Raw genomic sequence first — 19,059 nt, forward strand, 5'->3', positions numbered from 1 at the left:
CTTCAGTTCAAATATGGGTCCCTACATTTCACCTTATTGGGGTCGAAGTAAGTGGCTGTGTGTGTTTATATTCCAGAAGTACTTAATGCCTTACAATGCATTTGTGTTGTTTTATTTTATACTTTCCATTAAGATATACAGTAGATATCATACACTATTTGGCAAAACATATGTAGATGCCCTTTTAATTTTTGAGTTCAGATATTTCAGCCAAACTCCCTTTTTTAACTTAATTTAGAATGTGTAAAACATCTAATACATGAAAATAAGGATAAGCTTCCAACTTTGTGGTCTTCATGTTGCAGAATGACTGTGCAACTGGGTTTAATAAATTTAAAGTGAAGGAACTCCAGTAGGCAACAGAGGCCTGACTGACACACCACTGAACATCCTTGGGATGAATTAAAATGTCACTTTAAAGCCAGGCCTTCCAGTCCAACATCAGTGCCTACCATCACACATGCTTTTTTGACATAATGGGCACAAAGTCCTACAGACACACTTCAAAATCTTGTGGTAAGCCTTCACAGAAGAATAAATGTAGATACAGCTGCAAAAAGAGGGCCAACTCCATATTAACAACCATGGGTTTGGAAAAGGCTGTCCAACAAGCCCATAGTCAAGTTTGTGTTGAAGGGAAAGAGGCCACTGGCACTGGCCAGTGTAAAATAAAGTCAGAAGAGGCATATGCTAGCCAGCAGTCCTCCTTGGCCAACAAAAGAGAAGGGAGTGAGTGAGTGAAAAGAGGAAAAACTGAGATACTGAAAGTTTTTTGGCTCACTTGCAAAATGTCAGAATTCATTAATAGTCTGAGCAATAAAAGCTTCTTGTTTTTTTCTGTTTCTTCCTCAACTCAGCAGTGTTATTTCCTGACTGGGCCTATAAACCAGCCTGCTCGCCAGGTTCTCGACAAGTGCAGTTATGGCACTTTCTGTTGGAGTTGTTGGCGTGGAGTGAGGGTGGAGTTGTTGTCTGGGGTGCTGAATGGGGAGAGTTTGTGATCCAAGACCCAGAAAAACTGGCCAAGCTGTGGGGTGAGAGGAAGGGCAAACCACACATGAACTATGATAAACTCAGCAGAGCGCTAAGGTATACACACAAACACATATTTAATAACATTTACACAAACACAAATGACAAAATTCAAATAAAAAATGAATATGAAGTGAATGTTTAAAGTTACTGTGCATCATTTTGATTGTTGACAGATATTACTACAACAAACAGATTCTGCATAAGACCAAAGGAAAGCGGTTTACATATACGTTTAACTTCAGTAAACTGATCCTTGTGAACTACCCCAGCCTGCCTAGCTGCCAACAGGTATGTATGTTCAATCATAGTCTTGCAGGGTCAGATTTCTACTCAGATGAGATTAAAGTGTAAGGAATATCTTAGTTGGTTTTGGCTTAAAGATTTATTAAGGAATGAACATGCTTGGTTTACACTCAAAAAGCTAATCTATGCCACCTGAAAGTGGTGCTCACAGTTACAATTCAAAACAGCTCTGTCCAACATACACATACTTCTAGTAAGTATCATACTTATAGTATCTTTAATAAGTGCACCTTGACAAAATTACTAACTCACTATGTAGAACAGGGGATGAAGTTTGGGACGCAGCCAGAAAATCATTTATAAATATCCATAAGTAAGTGAATACTTTCAGAAAGAGATTTCAGTTTTTGGTTTGTAATTAATTTTTGCAATGCAATTATTTAATTATTGTGGGTGATTTAAAGATGAAATGAAAAACAAAAACTGAAATCTCTATCACTATAAGTATTCATACCTGCATTTTGGGCAGTTTATCCCATTTTTCTTTTTTAGTGAGTGCCTGAGCCACTAATGGACATTTAAAAACTTGCAGTGAAGCCACTCTAGTTTTGTGGTTAGGTGTATCCTTGAGATGTGTTTAGAAATTAATTGGATCAAACCTGTTGCAATTTGATTTGATTGTACATAGTTTGGAAAGTTAATTCATATGATTAAGTAAACATAATTTGAATACAAATTTAAATCTTTAAAAAATGTACATACATTTTAGAAGTTCCTAGTATGTGAGGTGGCCATACTGTCTTTATAATAAAACAACTGCAAATGTATTAACTGAAACACGCTTCTTGTTTAAGAAGTAGTTTATAGAACAAATACATACTTCTGAGAATGATGCTTAAATGGAAAGGAAAAAAAACTCAAGGAAATCTTATATTAGTTCTGAGTAATTGACTTGCTTTGTAGTAGTGTCAAATGAAAAGTTCTAAAATTCATGTATTTTTCACACAATTGTCATGCTAATTATATTACTTGTAAAAACCTTGTAATAATTGTAATAACAACAACAGCAGCAGCAATGTATTAAAATTGTGAAAAATGCAACAAAGCATGTTCACAAGTTAAATGTCTGTTTAAACATTAGCATGCAAACACCTAAAATGCTTAGTTAGTATCTTTTTAGTTTATTGATTTGAATGTGTGTAGCCTTGCTATAGTTTCATATTTTTGCACTTTTTTTGTGACAGACTGAACCACGCTCTGGTCTATGTTCAATGTATTTGACATGGTAGCGTACCCTTATCTGGATCTGTGCATTTTTATAATAAAAAAAATACTTTTTTGACTTCATTGTAATTAGTTTAGTGGATCAGTTTTTACCACTGGTTTATTTATCCTTGTGTAATATCTGAAAACAGTTAATACAGAAATTAATAAATAAATAAAATAGTTTATTATGAAAAAATAAATCCCCAATAAACAACATATAAACAAACTGAGTAAATTGGTTTGATGAATAAAATTAAAGCTATTCATAAAAATAGCTAGTATAGACAAATTTTTAAATCTCACAGTTAAATTCTCACAGTTAAATTCAGTTCTAGTATAACTCTTTTTCTTTTAAATAAATGAAATTCACACTATCTTGCAGATGCACTGGGAATACCAAACTTACTAAATTTAAAATGTACAATTTAAGACAATAAAAGATATTGAAATTTACAATAAACAAGGTTACTAGCCACAAAATGCCTATCTGCACAGTAGTCCATGATGTCTTACTTAACAGGTCATCCAGTGCAGAACTACTCATCGATACCCATGCTTTTCTCCTGGGGGTTCATATTACAGCCCACCTGTGGAGACAGGTAATAAAACCATTTCCTTTACTTATATCTAAAGTAAGAGAATGACTATGACCTTTGTTTCCACTAATATGTTTATCCATGGTAATAAATTTGTAACAGTTTGTTCAGCCATATTTAATTTTTCCAGTTTAGTTAAGGGGTGGTGGTGTACGGCATCTGAGATGTGTTTTGATTTCTCGCTTCAAATGTTGAGAAGAGTTTAGCTCAAGCCGCTGACTGGGCCACTAAAGAATATCAATTTTCTGTATTTTAAACAGTGTTGCTTTGGCAGTTTGCTTAAACTTTCTTGTCTTTCAACAGTTCTATCATCAATTCGTCACCCTCTGCTGCTTCCATACTGCCTTCCAAAGTCTTTCTCTTTTTCTGAGCATCATGCAATCCAGACAACTTCCACTTCTCCCTGCTCTACCCTCTTCCTCAAGTAACCTGTCTGAGCTATCATGCCTACCACAATTCAACTCAACTTTGCATTTTGGCCAGAGTTTACCTGGCAAAATGGAACAACATGATTGCCTCCACGTTGATGCTTTTCTTTAGTTTAGTCTGTTTCAGCACCATAAATAGATTTAGAGCCCACACACGATGTTCTCCACACTGCACTGTGTCTGGGTGCAAACTAGCCGATTTAAATGGACACAGAAAAAATAACCAGCTATTGTCATAATCCCCTAACAATAAATGGGAAAGCAATGCCACAAAGTAAATTATATTACAGAACTTTCAACACCACCAACTGATATTTTGTAGACCTAGCATATGAAAAATACTTGATTTTGTAAACAAAACATATATTTATTAAGTAAGAGAAAAAAATAAAAATCTCATCTCACTACAACCACTGTGTTTGACATGTAAACTTGTGCACATTGATGTTAACTGATGCAAAAGAAACCTGCAGTTTTCTCTATTTGTGGACAATGGCTCTTACTGAGCTTTGCTGGAATCCCACAGCCTTAGCAATGGCTTTGTACCCTTTTCAGATAGATACATTTCTATGACGTTTAGTGTTTTGCTTCTGCATTTGAATCACAGCAAGGTGTCTTGCTGAAATAACCATGGACTTCATGGGAAATATCCCATTGATGGCAGTGCCAATGTACACCTCCATGTAAATACCATGACATGTTGGCTTTTGCATCTTTCACTGGTAATATTCTGTATATTCCTTAATGTATTTGGCACAGGGAAAATTTATATAGACTGAAATGTGGACTCATATGATCACAGCACATTTCCACTGTCTTTCAATCTATCTGAGATGAGCTTGGAAAAAGATCATTTGGTAGGGTTGTATGGGGTTTAAGGTTGCATTTGTTAGTGTACTGTGTTAAATGACAATATTTTTCAGAAACACTCCCCATGTAGCTATATTTATCACAGTAGCATGCCGGTTTCTGATGCAATAAAATGTGAGGGCTTTAGGGTCAAGCACATTTAACTGTGGTTTTCTGCCTTGCTCTACATGAATTGAGATTTCTCTCATAGAGGATAATGAAATGCCTAAATTATTTGCAATCATAAACTGAGAAATGTTATTTTGGACTAATTAAATTTATTTTACAAAGTTTGTCTCAAATTGGTAAGCCATGACCCATTTTTTCTACCAAAGACTAAGCCTGTGGGTGGATCCTTCTTTTTTACATGATTCCCTCACCTGTTACCAACTTACTTGCCTATTGTGGAATGTTTCAAAAAAGAGTCTCTTAAATATTCTCCTAACTTTAGTCTCTTAACTTTTTGCACCAAGATGTTAATTTGTTTACATTTAGAAAATATAATTTGGTCAGACACAATATGCTGCTTAGAGGGAATGAACAAATGACAGATTCCTGTTTTTTTTTTTTTTTTTTTTACAAATGTCTTTTTAGACAAATCAGCTAAATCAGCAGTTTTGTAATCAGCTGAAATGTTATATTAATCAACAGGTTGGTAAGCCCACTTTTACTAGTAAAACAAGTGGTGATTGGTGGAAAGTCGATTAGTTGAAAAATTTAATATTTTGTTTTGGACTGTTTTTAATTGAATACAGGTAAACAAAAATTAGCAAATGCTTGCTGTCTGTTTTTATTTACATTTTTCCTATTGTCCCTTTTTGGAATTGGTTTGTATATTGCCTGCGGTGAGTTCATATGGGGATCTGTATAGTGCATGGAGAATCACAAATTCTTCTTTTTATTGAATTTTACTAAATTCCCAACCTTTCTGAAAATAGGGTTTGTATTCTAAATAATGTAATTTTCATGAGTTTTGCATTTTATATTATCAGTTATCACTGACAAGTATGCATTCCCAGGATGTTAATCTTATGCGTTTAAATCAGATATGATGACGCTGTATCACAACTTATAGACCTAGCATGCTTATAGCAACGTGTTCTTAGCTTTTTGGTGTTTTCTGGATGGATCTTTAAAAATGTTTTTGTTGTAATGGAAGGTTTTTTTAAACGAAGTGGAAAACTATGTTTAAAAAATATCGGCGTTTGTGTGTACAGGGTCTAAGACACACAAAGCTTTAAATTGAATCAATGGCATACTTGAACCCAGAGCGGTAGAGAGAAGAGTGGCGAGTGGCGACACTACCATAGGGAACCATCGTAAAGGGAGCGGGACATTTTTTATGCGCAGCTTCCGGGTCGTGGGCTAGTGAAAAGTTCCAAACATCCCATAGAGCCCCGTTAATTTCCACTACCTAGCAAGCATTTTCAGCTGTATGTTGCTTTGTTTAAAAAAAATAATGAATTTGATGTCATTAATATACTTAATCCTGTTATTGTTTAGCATATGCTCAGCACTAAATGTTACATGTTTATCTTAATTAATAGGTATAAATGAATTTAGCTTAGTCAGTTAAGCTAAATTAATGACACGAGTCTTTTCACCTAAAATAAGTTGATTAATCAAGAGTCTTGTTACAGAAATTATAATAAAACATTAGAGCTATAATAAATCATGCTACTTTTACTTTCATATTTAAGTACATTTGAAAGTAAATACTTTAGTACTTTTACTCAAGTGGAGGTAAAGAGTATTTTTACTTTTACTACTACTTTTACTGGAGTAATTTTTTACCTTGGATATCTCTACTTTAACTCAACTACATGGTTTGTGTACCTTGTCCACCACTTACATTAGACAAAATGAACTTGTGCATATTCATAATGAATTCATTAATGTATTACATGTAGGAATCAATTATTAATCACTCATGAAATAAGACATGAATTCATGCTATTTCATGTACCTGCACTATAATGTTAAAGGTACGGTAGTGTGTTTATGAATCTGTTCCTTCAGTGCAGGCAAACCTTATGAATCCAGCCACATGGCTTAGTGTTTAGCCAAAATGATTATTATTATTATGAATCCTCAGGAAAGTAAATGGGAGATTAGTTTATGCAAAAACAAAACAACAAAATTCTTTAATCTCTGTACTGTATATTGTCTCTACTACTTAATGATATCGCATTATGTAATGTATGCTAATATAATGTACTGTGTTAACAAGAACGACCTATTAACAAGTCATTATAAACATCAATCTTCCACTTCATATACCAAATTGACATTAAAGCAGATGCAGTAAATGTAAAGGCAGTTGAAAATACTCAGAAATTGTACAAATGTTTATTATTTAGCGTTTAATATTTCATTCACTGCTGCCTGTCCCATATGAGAACATGACAGCGTGGGCTCTGTCTGGAACTATTCAAGTCAAGTCAAGTCAACTTTATTTATATAGCGCTTTTTACAATATACATTGTCTCAAAGCAACTTTACAAAATCCAGGACCAACAGATACAAAAACCCCTGTTGAGCAAGCCGAGGGCGACTGTGGCAAGGAAAAACTCCCTGAAAATTACAGGAAGAAACCTTGAGAGGAACCAGACTCAACAGGGCCCATCCTTCTTGGGTGGTCTGGAGGATACTTTAAATAAATACACGATTTACACAAATCATACAAACACAGAATTGAATGATCTAAAAGTCATACAGTGGTAATAAATAGATAAATAAACAATTAAATAATAATAGAGTTGTTATCCGCTCTAGTCTTCAATAAAGTCTGTAGTGATTTCTTGTCGTTCCAATTACTCCAGACCCGTCACATCTGACAGGAGCAGCATCGTTGTCCCGGCAGTCTCGACTTTAATCCTTAACCTCGGCGGGTAAACAGGTTTCCATCAGAATGCCCTCGGGGTAAAACAACAGAGAATGTAGTTAATAATGTACAATGCTAGTTGACAAACAGTTTTACAGAGAGTTTTAGACTCCGGCAGCCCTAATTATTACAGCATAACTAAAAGGGAGAGCGAGCAGGTAACAAGGTCATGAAGGCTTTCACAGGACATCAGCGCCCACCTCTCCTACCCAAACCAGAGTGATTGGACAAGAGAGGCAGAACGACAGCGACCCAACATCCCTGATCACCACAAGTTTCTATGAGCAAGAACCCCCAAGCTCTGCTCCTTTGTCTATATTAATCAAAAGCCTGAGAAAATAAATATGTTTTCAGTTTAGACTTAAACATTGAGACTGTGTCCGAATACCGAACAGAGGCAGGAAGATTATTCCAAAGTTGTGGAGCTTTGTAAGAAAATGCTCTTCCACCAGCTTTGGTCTTTTTAATTTTAGGAACTATAAGTAACCCTGCATCTTGTGAACGAAGTGGACGTGCTGGGTTGTAGTAATTAATAAGCTCACTCAGATACTGTGGAGCCAGACCATGTAGCGCTTTATAGGTTAGTAAAAGTATTTTGTAATCAATGCGAAATTTAACTGGCAGCCAGTGTAGAGATGATAGAACAGGAGTGATATGATCAAATTTTTTAGTTCTAGTTAGCACTCGAGCTGCTGCATTTTGAACTAACTGGAGTTTGTTTAAGGATCTACCAGAGCATCCAGTTAGAAGAGCATTACAATAATCTAACCGAGAAGTTATAAACGCATGGATCAGTTTTTCGGCGTCATTAACAGATAGTATATTTCTTATTTTAGAGATATTACGCAAATGATAGAAAGCAACTCTAGTAATATTATTAATGTGTGTATCAAAGGAGAGATCTGAATCTATTGTGACACCTAAGTTTTTTACATCTGGGCTGGGAGTAACAGAGAACGTGTTTAAGTTTAGCACCAGGTTAGACAACTTGTCTCTTGCAGCTTTAGAGCCAACAAGTAAAACCTCAGTTTTATCTGAATTAAGTAAAAGAAAATTACACGACATCCAGTTTTTTATGTCGTTTACACAATCTTCTATCTTACTGATTGTGTCAGTATCATTTGGTTTGGCTGATATATACAGCTGTGTGTCATCTGCATAGCAGTGAAAGTTTATGCCATGTTTATGAATAATTTCACCTAGTGGAAGCATATAGAGTGCAAATAATAGCGGTCCAAGTACCGACCCCTGTGGAACACCACACTTTACTTTTGTAGTTTCTGAGCATTTATTATTTACATAAACGAATTGAGAGCGGTCAGTCAAATATGATTGAAACCAAGAGAGTGCGAGTCCTTTAACACCTACTGTATTTTCTAGCCTCTCCAGTAAAATGTTATGATCGACCGTATCAAACGCTGCACTAAGATCTAATAGAACAAGAAAAGAGACACATCCATTATCAGAAGACATTAACAACTCGTTAACTACTCTAATTAATGCGGTTTCGGTACTATGGTTGGGTCTAAATCCTGATTGAAATTTTTCATGAATACAATTTTCATTCAAATAAGAACATAGCTGTTTGGAAACGACTTTTTCTAATATCTTTGAGACAAAAGGAAGGTTTGAAATTGGCCTATAATTAGATAAAACATGTGGATCAAGATTAGGTTTTTTAATCAGGGGTTTAATAACAGCACTTTTAAACAATTTAGGTACATACCCAAGGCTAAGGGATGCATTGATTAATGTAAGCAGGGGCTCTACAATAGCTGGGAGTAAATCTTTAAGTAAACGAGTTGGAACAGGATCGAGTATACACGATGATGACTTCGATGATTTAATCAACACAGTTAGTTCATTTTGGGAGATTGGATTAAAGGAATTTAGTTGGATTAACTCGTTACTATTATCACCAATGCTGCTCGGAGTGAGTCCATACTTAACATTGGCAAGTGACACACTCTGACTCTGAAGTCGTATTTTTTCTATCTTGTCATTAAAGAATTTTAAAAAATCATCACTGGTACAGTCAGGCGGTATATTAGATTCAGTTTCATTAACGTTTTTAGTTAATTTGGACACTGTCTCAAAAAGGAATCTAGGATTGTTTTTATTTTTCTCTATTAGGGATGAATAATATACAGATTTAGCTTTTATAAGTGCATGTTTATACTCAGTTAGAGCATCTTTCCAAGCAATCTTATACACCTCCAGTGTAGTGTGACGCCACTTACGTTCTAATTTCCGTGCTGCTTGTTTAAGTGCGCATGTGTGGTCATTGTACCATGGAGCAAGTTTTTTCTCCCTAATCAGTTTAGTTTTGAGTGGGGCTACGTTATCTAAGGTTGTGCGCAGTACGGTTTCTAGGTTTTGAGTTGCCTGATCTAGTTCTTTAGGTTCTGATGCTGATATATTTGGTAATTCTGGTAGGCAGTTTATGAACGCTGCTGCAGTTGCAGATGTAATAGTGCGCTTACATTTAAAACGATTTGGTTGCTGTATATTATTGGACAGGGACACTTCATATATTAGTAGGGAGTGATCAGAGATTAAGTCATTCTGTGGTATAATTTCCAGGTTGTCTATGTTTATACCATAAGTAAGTATTAAATCTAAGGTATGTTTACAGCGGTGAGTGGGTCCTGTTACATTTTGGGTGATGCCTAAGGATTCTAAAATAGAATCAAACGCAATTTTGAGTGGATTACACTTATCCTCATAATGAATATTAAAGTCACCAACAATTAAAGCTTTCTTAGTTGATAAAACTAATTTAGAAAGAAAATCGGCAAATTCGTTAAGAAATTCTGAGTAAGGACCAGGGGGTCGATAAACAGTAACCAGTTTAAACATACTATTTTTATCAGATGAACATTTATTGGTTATGTCAGAGATAAGAACTTCAAACGAGTTTGTTATGGGAGTTGATTTTACAGTAAGACCTATGTCTTTATCATAAATTGCGGCTATTCCTCCACCACGACCGCTAAGACGTGGCTTATGTTCATAACTGTAACCCGGAGGAGATGCTTCATTTAAACCTAGATACTCATCAGGTCTAGCCCAGGTCTCGGTTAAACACAGGGCACTAAGACAATTATCTGTAATTATTTCATTTACAATTACTGTTTTGCATGCAAGTGACCTGATGTTTAGAAGTCCTAACTTTAGTTTAACTTTACTAGGGTTTTCATGATGCTCATTTAGATTAATTTTAATTAAGTTATTATGACATACTTTTTGATTTTGTTTTGGCTTACACCTGCCACGGTAAACAGACACAGTCTCAATGGTTTGTGACCTAAGGATTCCGGGTGACGTCCGATGGCGACTCGCAGACAGTTGGTTAGGCCTGTTAGTCTGCTGCCTGGTCTTGGCTCTGGATAGTCATTTAACACTATCTGCCGCTACACTAACGCGGTGGTAAAGCCTGTCACCTATGCTGCAAGAAATGCGAGCAGCACCCTCCCACGTGGGGTGGACACCATCCCGCTTCAAAAGACCAGGCCTTCCCTCAAAGGTGGACCAGTTATCTACAAAATCGATGCAGTTTTCTGAGCACCATTTAGACATCCAGCGGTTCAGCGACAACAACCTGCTGTAGGTTTCGCCACTGGGTCGAATCGGTAAGGGGCCAGAGCACACTACTGCCTCAGACATCGACCTAGCTAACTCACACACCTCTTTAACATTACTCTTAGTAACCTCAGACTGCCGTAAACGAACATCATTAGTGCCGACGTGGATAACAATCTTCGAAAATCTACGATTAGCATTAGCCAGCACTTTCAGATTTGCTCTGATGTCAGGCACCCTGGCCCCCGGAATACAAGTGACTATGGTTGCTGGTGTCTCTATGGGGGTTGCAATACGCACGTGTCGGAGCTGAGAATCTCCTATAACCAGAGCACTTACATTAACAGGCTTCTCAGCGGGCGGCTCACTGAGTGGGGAAAACCTGTTGGACACGTGCAACTGAGATGGTCGGTGCTTTTCCCTACGACTATGTCGCCGAGACGTCACCCAGTCGCCCCGCTGTGAGGGCTCTAATGCCGGAGTCTGGGGTTCTACACCTGAACTGCTGGCATTCGGGACTGCTACAGCTGAATCTAAGCCCTCACTAGTAGTGGTCTGTTCTAACGCCCGAATGCGCCCTTCTAACACTGAGATCTTCTCCGTTAGACTAACCACTAATCTACACTTATCACATGTAAAGTTATCACTAAACACGGAGAAGGAATAACTGAACATATTACACTCGGAACATGGATACAAAGCTCCTGCTGGGGCCATAGTAACAAAGTAATATACTTAGCTTTGCAAGATGAGTTGGAGATGATGTTTATGTTGGATTCACCGGCGCTTCTGCTGGTAGTCACAGAAGAACGGCTTTAATTCCGGATGAAACAGGCGATGATGAGCTGGAATACAAAAACCACCAAGCAAAGCAACACAAATGCGCTTCGTTCGGACAAAAGCGGCTGTAATTCTAAAGGAGAACGGTGTTATGCGCTGGTGTACAAAACAAATAAACGCGCTTCCTACGAACAGAAACGGTTATAACTCCCCACAAAACAGAGGTGTTTTAAGAGCTGAAATACAGAACACAACCAAACACAAACGTGCTTCGTGCGGACCGAAAACGGTTTTAATTCTGGATAATTATGATGTTTATGCGCTGAAGTACAAAAACAAACAAAACCGGCTTCGTTCGGATGCCGGTAGCAGAAGTTTCCTAGTTTCCAACACAGCACGAATTTACGTTAGTAAACACAAGCGCTTTTTTACGATAAACAAAATAAAACTAAATCAACAACACACGGAAGATTAACGTATAAATTATATGTTTAAAACATACGTATATAAAAAGTTATTTAGCTAAAGGCTACAAACAAACAACTAGGCTAGCGTCTCAGCGTGCGTCATGTAACTATTGGAGGGGTACATGAACCACGTGACTGCGTGGCGGCAAGATCAAGGAGTGTCGCAACTCTCTCTCTCTCTATGGCTCTGCTTGAACCCATAAGAACCCAAAACCAGTTCATTTTTACAGTTCAGGAAAATGACGAGAGATGTAAAACCAAAAGGACCACCAAACCAATGGATGCAATCAACCAAAAAATTATTTAAAAAGTCTGTTATTGTCAGGGTGGGTCTTGCCTTTACAGCCTGAGTAAACACAAAACAGGTATATAGAAATAAAATCCAATACCGAAAAAAAATGGGGGCATTTTGTAACCAGCAATGAAACATCTGTAATTTGTTATTTCTCTTTAACTTTTGTTTATCTGACAAAACAACAATGAAAAGATTTCCAATGTTTTCACTAACCAATTTTGTAAATAAGAACTTCATCTTTTGGCGGTTCCTGTTATAGGTTGCCACAGCGTATCATTTGTCTTCACTGTGTGCACTGTCTTGAGCATCCTTCTCTGTAATTCCAGCCACCAGTATCAGTCAGGAGAAGGGTAAAGAAAATTCCAGAGCATTACATATACCATGGAACACAAAGAAGACAGTCATGAAATATGGCACAACAGTGACAAGAACTGAATACCCCCACTAAAGCTTCTGAGCTTTTGATAATAATAAAAAAAAGAACTAGAGGCTTCCAAAAGCTCTACTGCAACTGTAAGGAAGCTACAGCAATTGTGTGACATGTACCAATCTCCTGTATTTTTCATATATCTGGGCTGTGGGGTAGGCTGGCAAGAAAAGCATTCAAGCTGATTTACAAAAACATACATCAAGTCTGCCAAAAGCTTGTGGGAAAAAGTGTGGTGAGGTCTGAGGAGACAAAAGTTTTGGCCATAATTAACGTTTTGGCCATAATTCCAAAAGGTATGTTTGGCGCAAAACAACACTGCACACCACCAAAAAAGCAACATAACCACAATAAAGCATGGTGGTGGAGGCATTATGCTTTGAATTTGGGACTGGGGCTTTATCAATAATTATGAACAGTTCCAAATATCATTCAATTATGGCATATGATGAGTGGAATACCTTGAATTTCGTGACAAGATTTTCTCCACACCATAAAACTGGCACATATCTCTGACAGAGGACAAATCTGTAATTGATCATACTTTTCCAGGGAATTAAGATGGTAAGGCTTATGAAGTATGAAGTATTTGGCGGCTAAGTCACCCTTCTCCTTCCACTGCAGTAGGTGGCGGCGTGCTTTAATCTTGTACGCGCCAAGTGACGTCATTTTGCCGCCTTTGGTTTGGGTTGGAGCGCGCGCACTCTGGCAGATGACGGCATTCTTCTTTTTGAAAGAGATATTAAGCATTTAAACCTGCAAAAGCATTGTTTTTTATATTAAACATGCAGCGAAGCATAGCGTAAGTTTTGTTTTTTACTGTTTTGTTATGTATTCTTTAAATAATGAACGTATAAGTTTGCGTTTGTTTGCTCGTGCTAGCCATTGTCAACATTACCCTACTACGCAGTGTGTGAAAAGAGTACGCAGCTTTTGGTGTCTACATGCAGGTTTCATATGGTTACGTGATTTTTTAATATAAAAGTTTGCGGTTTGAGAAGTACCCACTAGCAGGCCAAACGCTTTATACATCCACTTGTAACGAATTGTGCTGTGTATTTCTCAGACCCACCACCAATGACAGACCAGGTGTGCAATTGGATTGAATACTACACCGACCCAAAATACTTAGCCAATATTATGTAGTCAGAAACTAACAATGATAAATAGTTGGATGATTATCACACTGTGCAGATTTTCCAACTCTACAACGATATACTTATTATAAAAATAGACTATCGTTAGCCCAAACGCATACTGGGATGTCACTGCCGTGCTGTGAATGATGCACTAGTACTACTACTTTGACAGCACTTTTTAAGTGGGGGAATGTTAATGAATCTGCATAAACAAAACCCGGTGCTTTTAAATCAAACAGGAAATTAAGTAAAGCAGCTGGCAATTTTATAAAATCCTAAAGAAAATCTTCTCTCCCCAAAGCTTGTTAAATTGTATTTGAAAGACTATATTTGATTGCATCTACAATCTTGTGCAAAGTTGGCTCCACTGGCCAATGGTTTATCAGTGAAAATATGTTAAAACATCCTTTACAGGAAACTGCACACTATAATGCTAAGTAACACAAAGAGAAAGTTGTACTTCAGTTCTTTCCTGGAATGCCTCTGAGACAGTGGAAATGTGTGTTAGATGAGTCCACCGTTCAGCTTGTTTTTGGGAAAAATGGATGTAGAGATCTTGGTGCAAAAGATGAAAAGGACCATTCCGACTGTTATCATTGTAAGGTGCAAAAGCAATTAAAACCATTAAAATCCATTAATAGCAAAGGTGGTAAAACACATGCCTCTGTCCCAGCCTTTTTGGAGTGTGCTGCAGGCATCAAATTCTAAATGTGTTTACATTTATGGAATACAATAAAGTTGATCAGTGAAATCATTAGAAATATTTTCTTTCTACTTGTTTCAGTTAAATAAAGTTTCAGGGGGGTTAGCTCATCATAGATTATTCTTTTAGTATTGACCCACAGATATATTTCATGCCATATAATTGTAACCTTGACATACAAACCATGGACCATTCAAAAATAAACTCTGTTAAACATCTAAAAGCTTTCACCATCATGACCTTGTACAGTATTACAAAACTTGCCTGCACACTGTATTACTGGTTACTTTAAAATGTCGTGTGGTAACTGAGAGTCATCCGATCCTCAGAGCTTTGCCAAATGTTGGTGAACTAAAAATTTTTTACTAATCAAAGGTTGCATTAAAAATTCTAAAGCAGTTACTTGTAGACTTATTTTATCTTAACCTGAACCTTTCTCTTAGGTCTTTCTTTCAGCCAAAATGTAAGGAGAAGAACAATGAAACCACTGAAACAAAATCAGAGTAAGTAACGGCATTATCAAGTTTTAGCCTAACATGCATGAATCATTCATTGTTTTTATTTATTTTTTAGTAGTAATGTATTTCAGGATATGGTCGATTCTAGGGATGCCTCAATACCATTTTTTCCCAACCGAGTACAAGTACATGCATTTTTGTACTTGCCGATACCGATACCAATACCTACTTAGAATACCGTTTTTTTTAAACAAAAACACACGTGAGAAGTGACGAGAAGTTTAATGATACCACGTCCAAAAATGCACGTCAACAAGTAGCAAGTGATCAAAGTGTTTGTGCGCTGATGTGATGAAATCAAGGAGGAAAAATAAATGAATCTGAGTGGATTTGGCAACACAAATAACATTGTTTTGTAGTGAGTTGGAGGTTAATAAATATTTTTGCAATGTTGGTGTTTTGTTATGTTTTGTAGAGAACGATTAGGTCAGAAATACTGTAAAACGTGTGTGTGCCGGTGTATTCTGATATAAACTATATTATCCCCCTGTCCCACCTGTTTACACTCCTCTCCTGCGTTTCCCCTCACACCGTATCCTGCGTTCTCATTGGCTGTTCGTCACATTGATTCCCAGTCGCACATCTCAGATCAGATATCTGACGTGCTAGAAAACTCGATCTGGTCGCCGAGCGCCGAGCGAAAATCAGGGCAAAAATCGTGTAGTGTGAACTAGGCATAACGCAGCAAAGTGCACTAGGCACACAGTATCGGATGTTTAGTATCGGAGCCTCGTTTGCGAGTACAAGTTAATGAGCACGGTATCGGGCAAATACCCGATACCAGTATCGGTACTCATGCATCTCTAGTCAATTCCATGCAAAATTCAAGTTGATACCATGAGGGAAAATGTTACAGTATTTGTTTAGTCCAAATTTTCAAAAAGCAGTGAACCATATACATGGCCAATACATGGTGTTTGGGACTTTGTAAACATTTTTAATGCTAGTTTTTTACAGTAATATATACCAAAACTATTGCTAACCAGTATAAGTTATGCTGGAATATGGTATTAGTCTATATCGCAAGTATTGGGATGTTGCTATGCACCCTGAATTCCTTTGGAATTAAAGCTGGCAATTGCTGCACAAAGAGGAAGCTATGTGTGTGTTTTGGTTTTAAAGATGCATTGTTGAAATTTGCTCTAAGACTAGCAAGTACGCATGACATCCAAATTCAGTGGCAATGTACTGGTATTTATACATTTTATGTTTGTGTATATTGTCTATAATTGCAATATCATGTTTTACTCAAATGTCTAAAAAGTGCTTAGTATATTGCTTGGTGAAAAATGATAAAACTATGTAAATGTGTGATAAATAGACAGTTGGTAATCTGTAAGTAATTATATATCATAAACTGTCATTTGCTACTTAATTTACAATTTACATACAGTTGATTTGTGCACTATATGCAGCATATTTTAATATTCATGTTTACTTTTTGGTTGCGGTCCTTATTTTTTACCCTCTTTGCCCCAGACCTATTAAAAGTCCTCTTAAACCTCAGAATAGTGAACAAGATTGTGATTCTCCTGTGAAAAAGATAAGCAAACGAAGCCGAGCAATCTTGGATAGTGACGATGAAGACCAGCAAATTGTAAAAGAGGACTCCAAACAAGGTGATGGCAAAGCTGCCACACCAGCCAAAGAAAAGGTAGAGTTTGTGTGTTGTGGTCAACTTATCTTTTAAATTTTTTTTTTTTAGCAAAATAAACTATATGGCCAAAAGTATTGGAACACCTCTCTTAGTTATTAATTGTTTAACAGCAGTGACTGAGTACACAAATGCTTATTTTTTTAAATAGCAAATTCCTACAGTCAAACTCAAATCTTGTGGAAAGCTTGTCTTGAAGTGTGGAGGCTGTTCTTACAGAGGAGGTGGCAACGGCATGTTAATGTACATTCTTTTGGAAAAAGATGTCCAATAAACTTGTGGTCCTGTGTTTTCGCTATATAATGTAGATTAATTTCTCAGTTTTTATTTATAAAAACCTTTTCTCTCTCTTTTTTTTCTTTCTTTCTCTCTCAAAGGCTGAAATTAAGAGTACTTCTACTAAATCTTCACCTAAGCCCCTTGATACTCAGACAACACCTGTCACGCCAGTAACTCCCGCTCTATCAGCGACTTCTGGAACTCCTGATACGCCAAATTCAGCATCACCCTCCAGCATCCCAAAGCGCAAGACTGGTATTTTAGTTTTTGGCTTCATAACGCTAAAAGTGTCAATTCTTCGATACATATTCAGACAAGTCTTTAAAACTGACCGCCTTTTTTTAATTTTTGATTTGCAGGCGGTAATCAATACTTAATCTTTTATTTTGCTATTAAACCATTTAATGGTTGTCAGATTGAATTTATAACTTTCTTAATGAAATATTTAAAGGTAATATAGTTTATTACGGGCAAAATTAGCTTTTTGCAGCATTGGACTATATGGTAGATGTGATTACATACACAGTGCTTGTATTTGACATTTAAAGGGGCCACAGACCGCTGTCTCGTTTAGTAAGAGCTGGAGTTGGAGTGATTATGCACGTATTTAATGTATGCTCAGAAGAAAATGGCACTTTTAAATTGGCTATATAATACTAATAATTTATGTTTTTAAAATAAAGTAAGCAATGACTTACTTCAACCAATATTGGTTAACACTAATCTGCCTATGAATTCTTCAGCTGTACATTGTTTTCATTTGTTTTTAGCTGTCTTGTTTTCATTTATTAGCACTTAGTGTTATTTGGTCTGTGTTCCACCCACCCAATTTTATAATCAGCCCGTAAGCAGTTTCCCAAACGAAAACTGGACACGAGGAGTGATGGTGAGGAGGAGCAGGAGAAAGAGGGTAAGGGGAGAGAGGAGGGACAGGAGAGAAAAAGAGCAAGATTAGAGGAATCTTCTGATAAGATGGGTAAGACTAATAAGCTAACTTTGACCTCTAGGCTTGTGTGAAAAAGATCTTACACTGCTACAGTACAAACGTTTGTATTTTTAATAACTAGTCTGTGGTTGGGATGCAAATCCTGTCTCATTGCTTTAAAGTACATTGGCCAATTATTAATTATTAACCTACAAGCTTGCTGAAGTTTTTTTTCAATATCAGCAAGGTTTTTGGAACTTGCCAAAACACGCAGTCCTCCTATTAAAGCAGCGAATTCAATATTTACCCCCACCTTCCTTTAAACTTTGAAAAAGCTGGTTGGTGTAATAAGCTGTTTTTGCTCATTAGTGTCTAACACATTTGTACTAATGTGATAGATTTTTGCACAAGCCTATGGTGATGTAGATTTTGTGTACTAATGTTATTGGGCTGCTTAACATGGTCTCCCTCTATGAAATCAGAGAATAAGGTGGAAGTTATGGAGGTGGAGGAGAAAAGCATAAATAAAGAAACCATGAACGAGCAATTGAAAGAGAAGGATCAAGAAACTACTAATGGCACAGAGGAAAAGATTAATCAACAGAGTGATGCAAAGGAAGCCACAAGGTCGAAAGGAGAGGATGTGGTAAATGGCAAGCACTTAGAGAAAGAAAAAGTAAAGCAGGAAAAATGCAGTCCTGAAAAATGTTTAATGGAAGGAAGGGATGCAGAGATGAAAGAGGGATCTGCTAAGAAAAAAGCCATCAGCAGTTTCTTTGGTATGCTTTATTTTAAAAAGCATTGTTATCTTTTATTGTTATTATTATCTACATTATTAAAACATCTTTATAATGTAACAATTCCTAAAGCACCTAGAAAGGCTGCAGTCAAGTTGGAAAAATCAGAAGAGAAGCGTGATGTTGAAATAAAAAAGGATGGCGAGAAGGCTGCTACTGCTTCCGAGGATAAAGAAATGAAGGGGTAAGAGT

General features: G+C 36.7%; 2 protein-coding genes across 2 annotated transcripts in view; both read left to right on the forward strand.

Moving 5' to 3' along the window:
* Positions 1-584: 584 nt before the first annotated feature.
* On the forward strand, positions 585-3,568 carry LOC134302211 (ETS domain-containing transcription factor ERF). The gene is made up of 5 exons (XM_062987245.1): positions 585-729; positions 858-1,089; positions 1,209-1,323; positions 3,065-3,143; positions 3,444-3,568. Exons 1-5 carry the CDS (start codon positions 585-587, stop codon positions 3,566-3,568), a joined length of 696 nt encoding a protein of 231 aa, XP_062843315.1.
* Positions 3,569-13,557: 9,989 nt separating this feature from the next.
* lig1 (ligase I, DNA, ATP-dependent) overlaps positions 13,558-19,059 on the forward strand; it is a 48,965-nt gene continuing 43,463 nt past the window's right edge. Inside the window, exons 1-7 of the mRNA XM_062987423.1 lie at positions 13,558-13,654; positions 15,138-15,197; positions 16,692-16,866; positions 17,244-17,400; positions 17,987-18,121; positions 18,553-18,849; positions 18,940-19,051. Of these exons, the coding sequence (XP_062843493.1) occupies positions 13,638-13,654; positions 15,138-15,197; positions 16,692-16,866; positions 17,244-17,400; positions 17,987-18,121; positions 18,553-18,849; positions 18,940-19,051 (953 nt within the window). The 5' untranslated portion in view covers positions 13,558-13,637. The remainder of the gene's footprint in view (positions 13,655-15,137; positions 15,198-16,691; positions 16,867-17,243; positions 17,401-17,986; positions 18,122-18,552; positions 18,850-18,939; positions 19,052-19,059) is intronic.

The sequence above is a fragment of the Trichomycterus rosablanca genome, chromosome 25, assembly GCF_030014385.1.
Source record: "Trichomycterus rosablanca isolate fTriRos1 chromosome 25, fTriRos1.hap1, whole genome shotgun sequence".
Taxonomy (NCBI): domain Eukaryota; kingdom Metazoa; phylum Chordata; class Actinopteri; order Siluriformes; family Trichomycteridae; genus Trichomycterus; species Trichomycterus rosablanca.

Excerpts from the sequence above, each read along its gene's own strand:
- LOC134302211 (XM_062987245.1), top strand. The coding sequence starts at position 585 with ATGGGTTTGGAAAAGGCTGTCCAACAAGCCCATAGTCAAGTTTGTGTT. Across the intron at positions 1,090-1,208 it reads AAACTCAGCAGAGCGCTAAG|ATATTACTACAACAAACAGA; the intron begins GTATACACACAA and ends GATTGTTGACAG. Across the intron at positions 1,324-3,064 it reads GCCTGCCTAGCTGCCAACAG|GTCATCCAGTGCAGAACTAC; the intron begins GTATGTATGTTC and ends CTTACTTAACAG.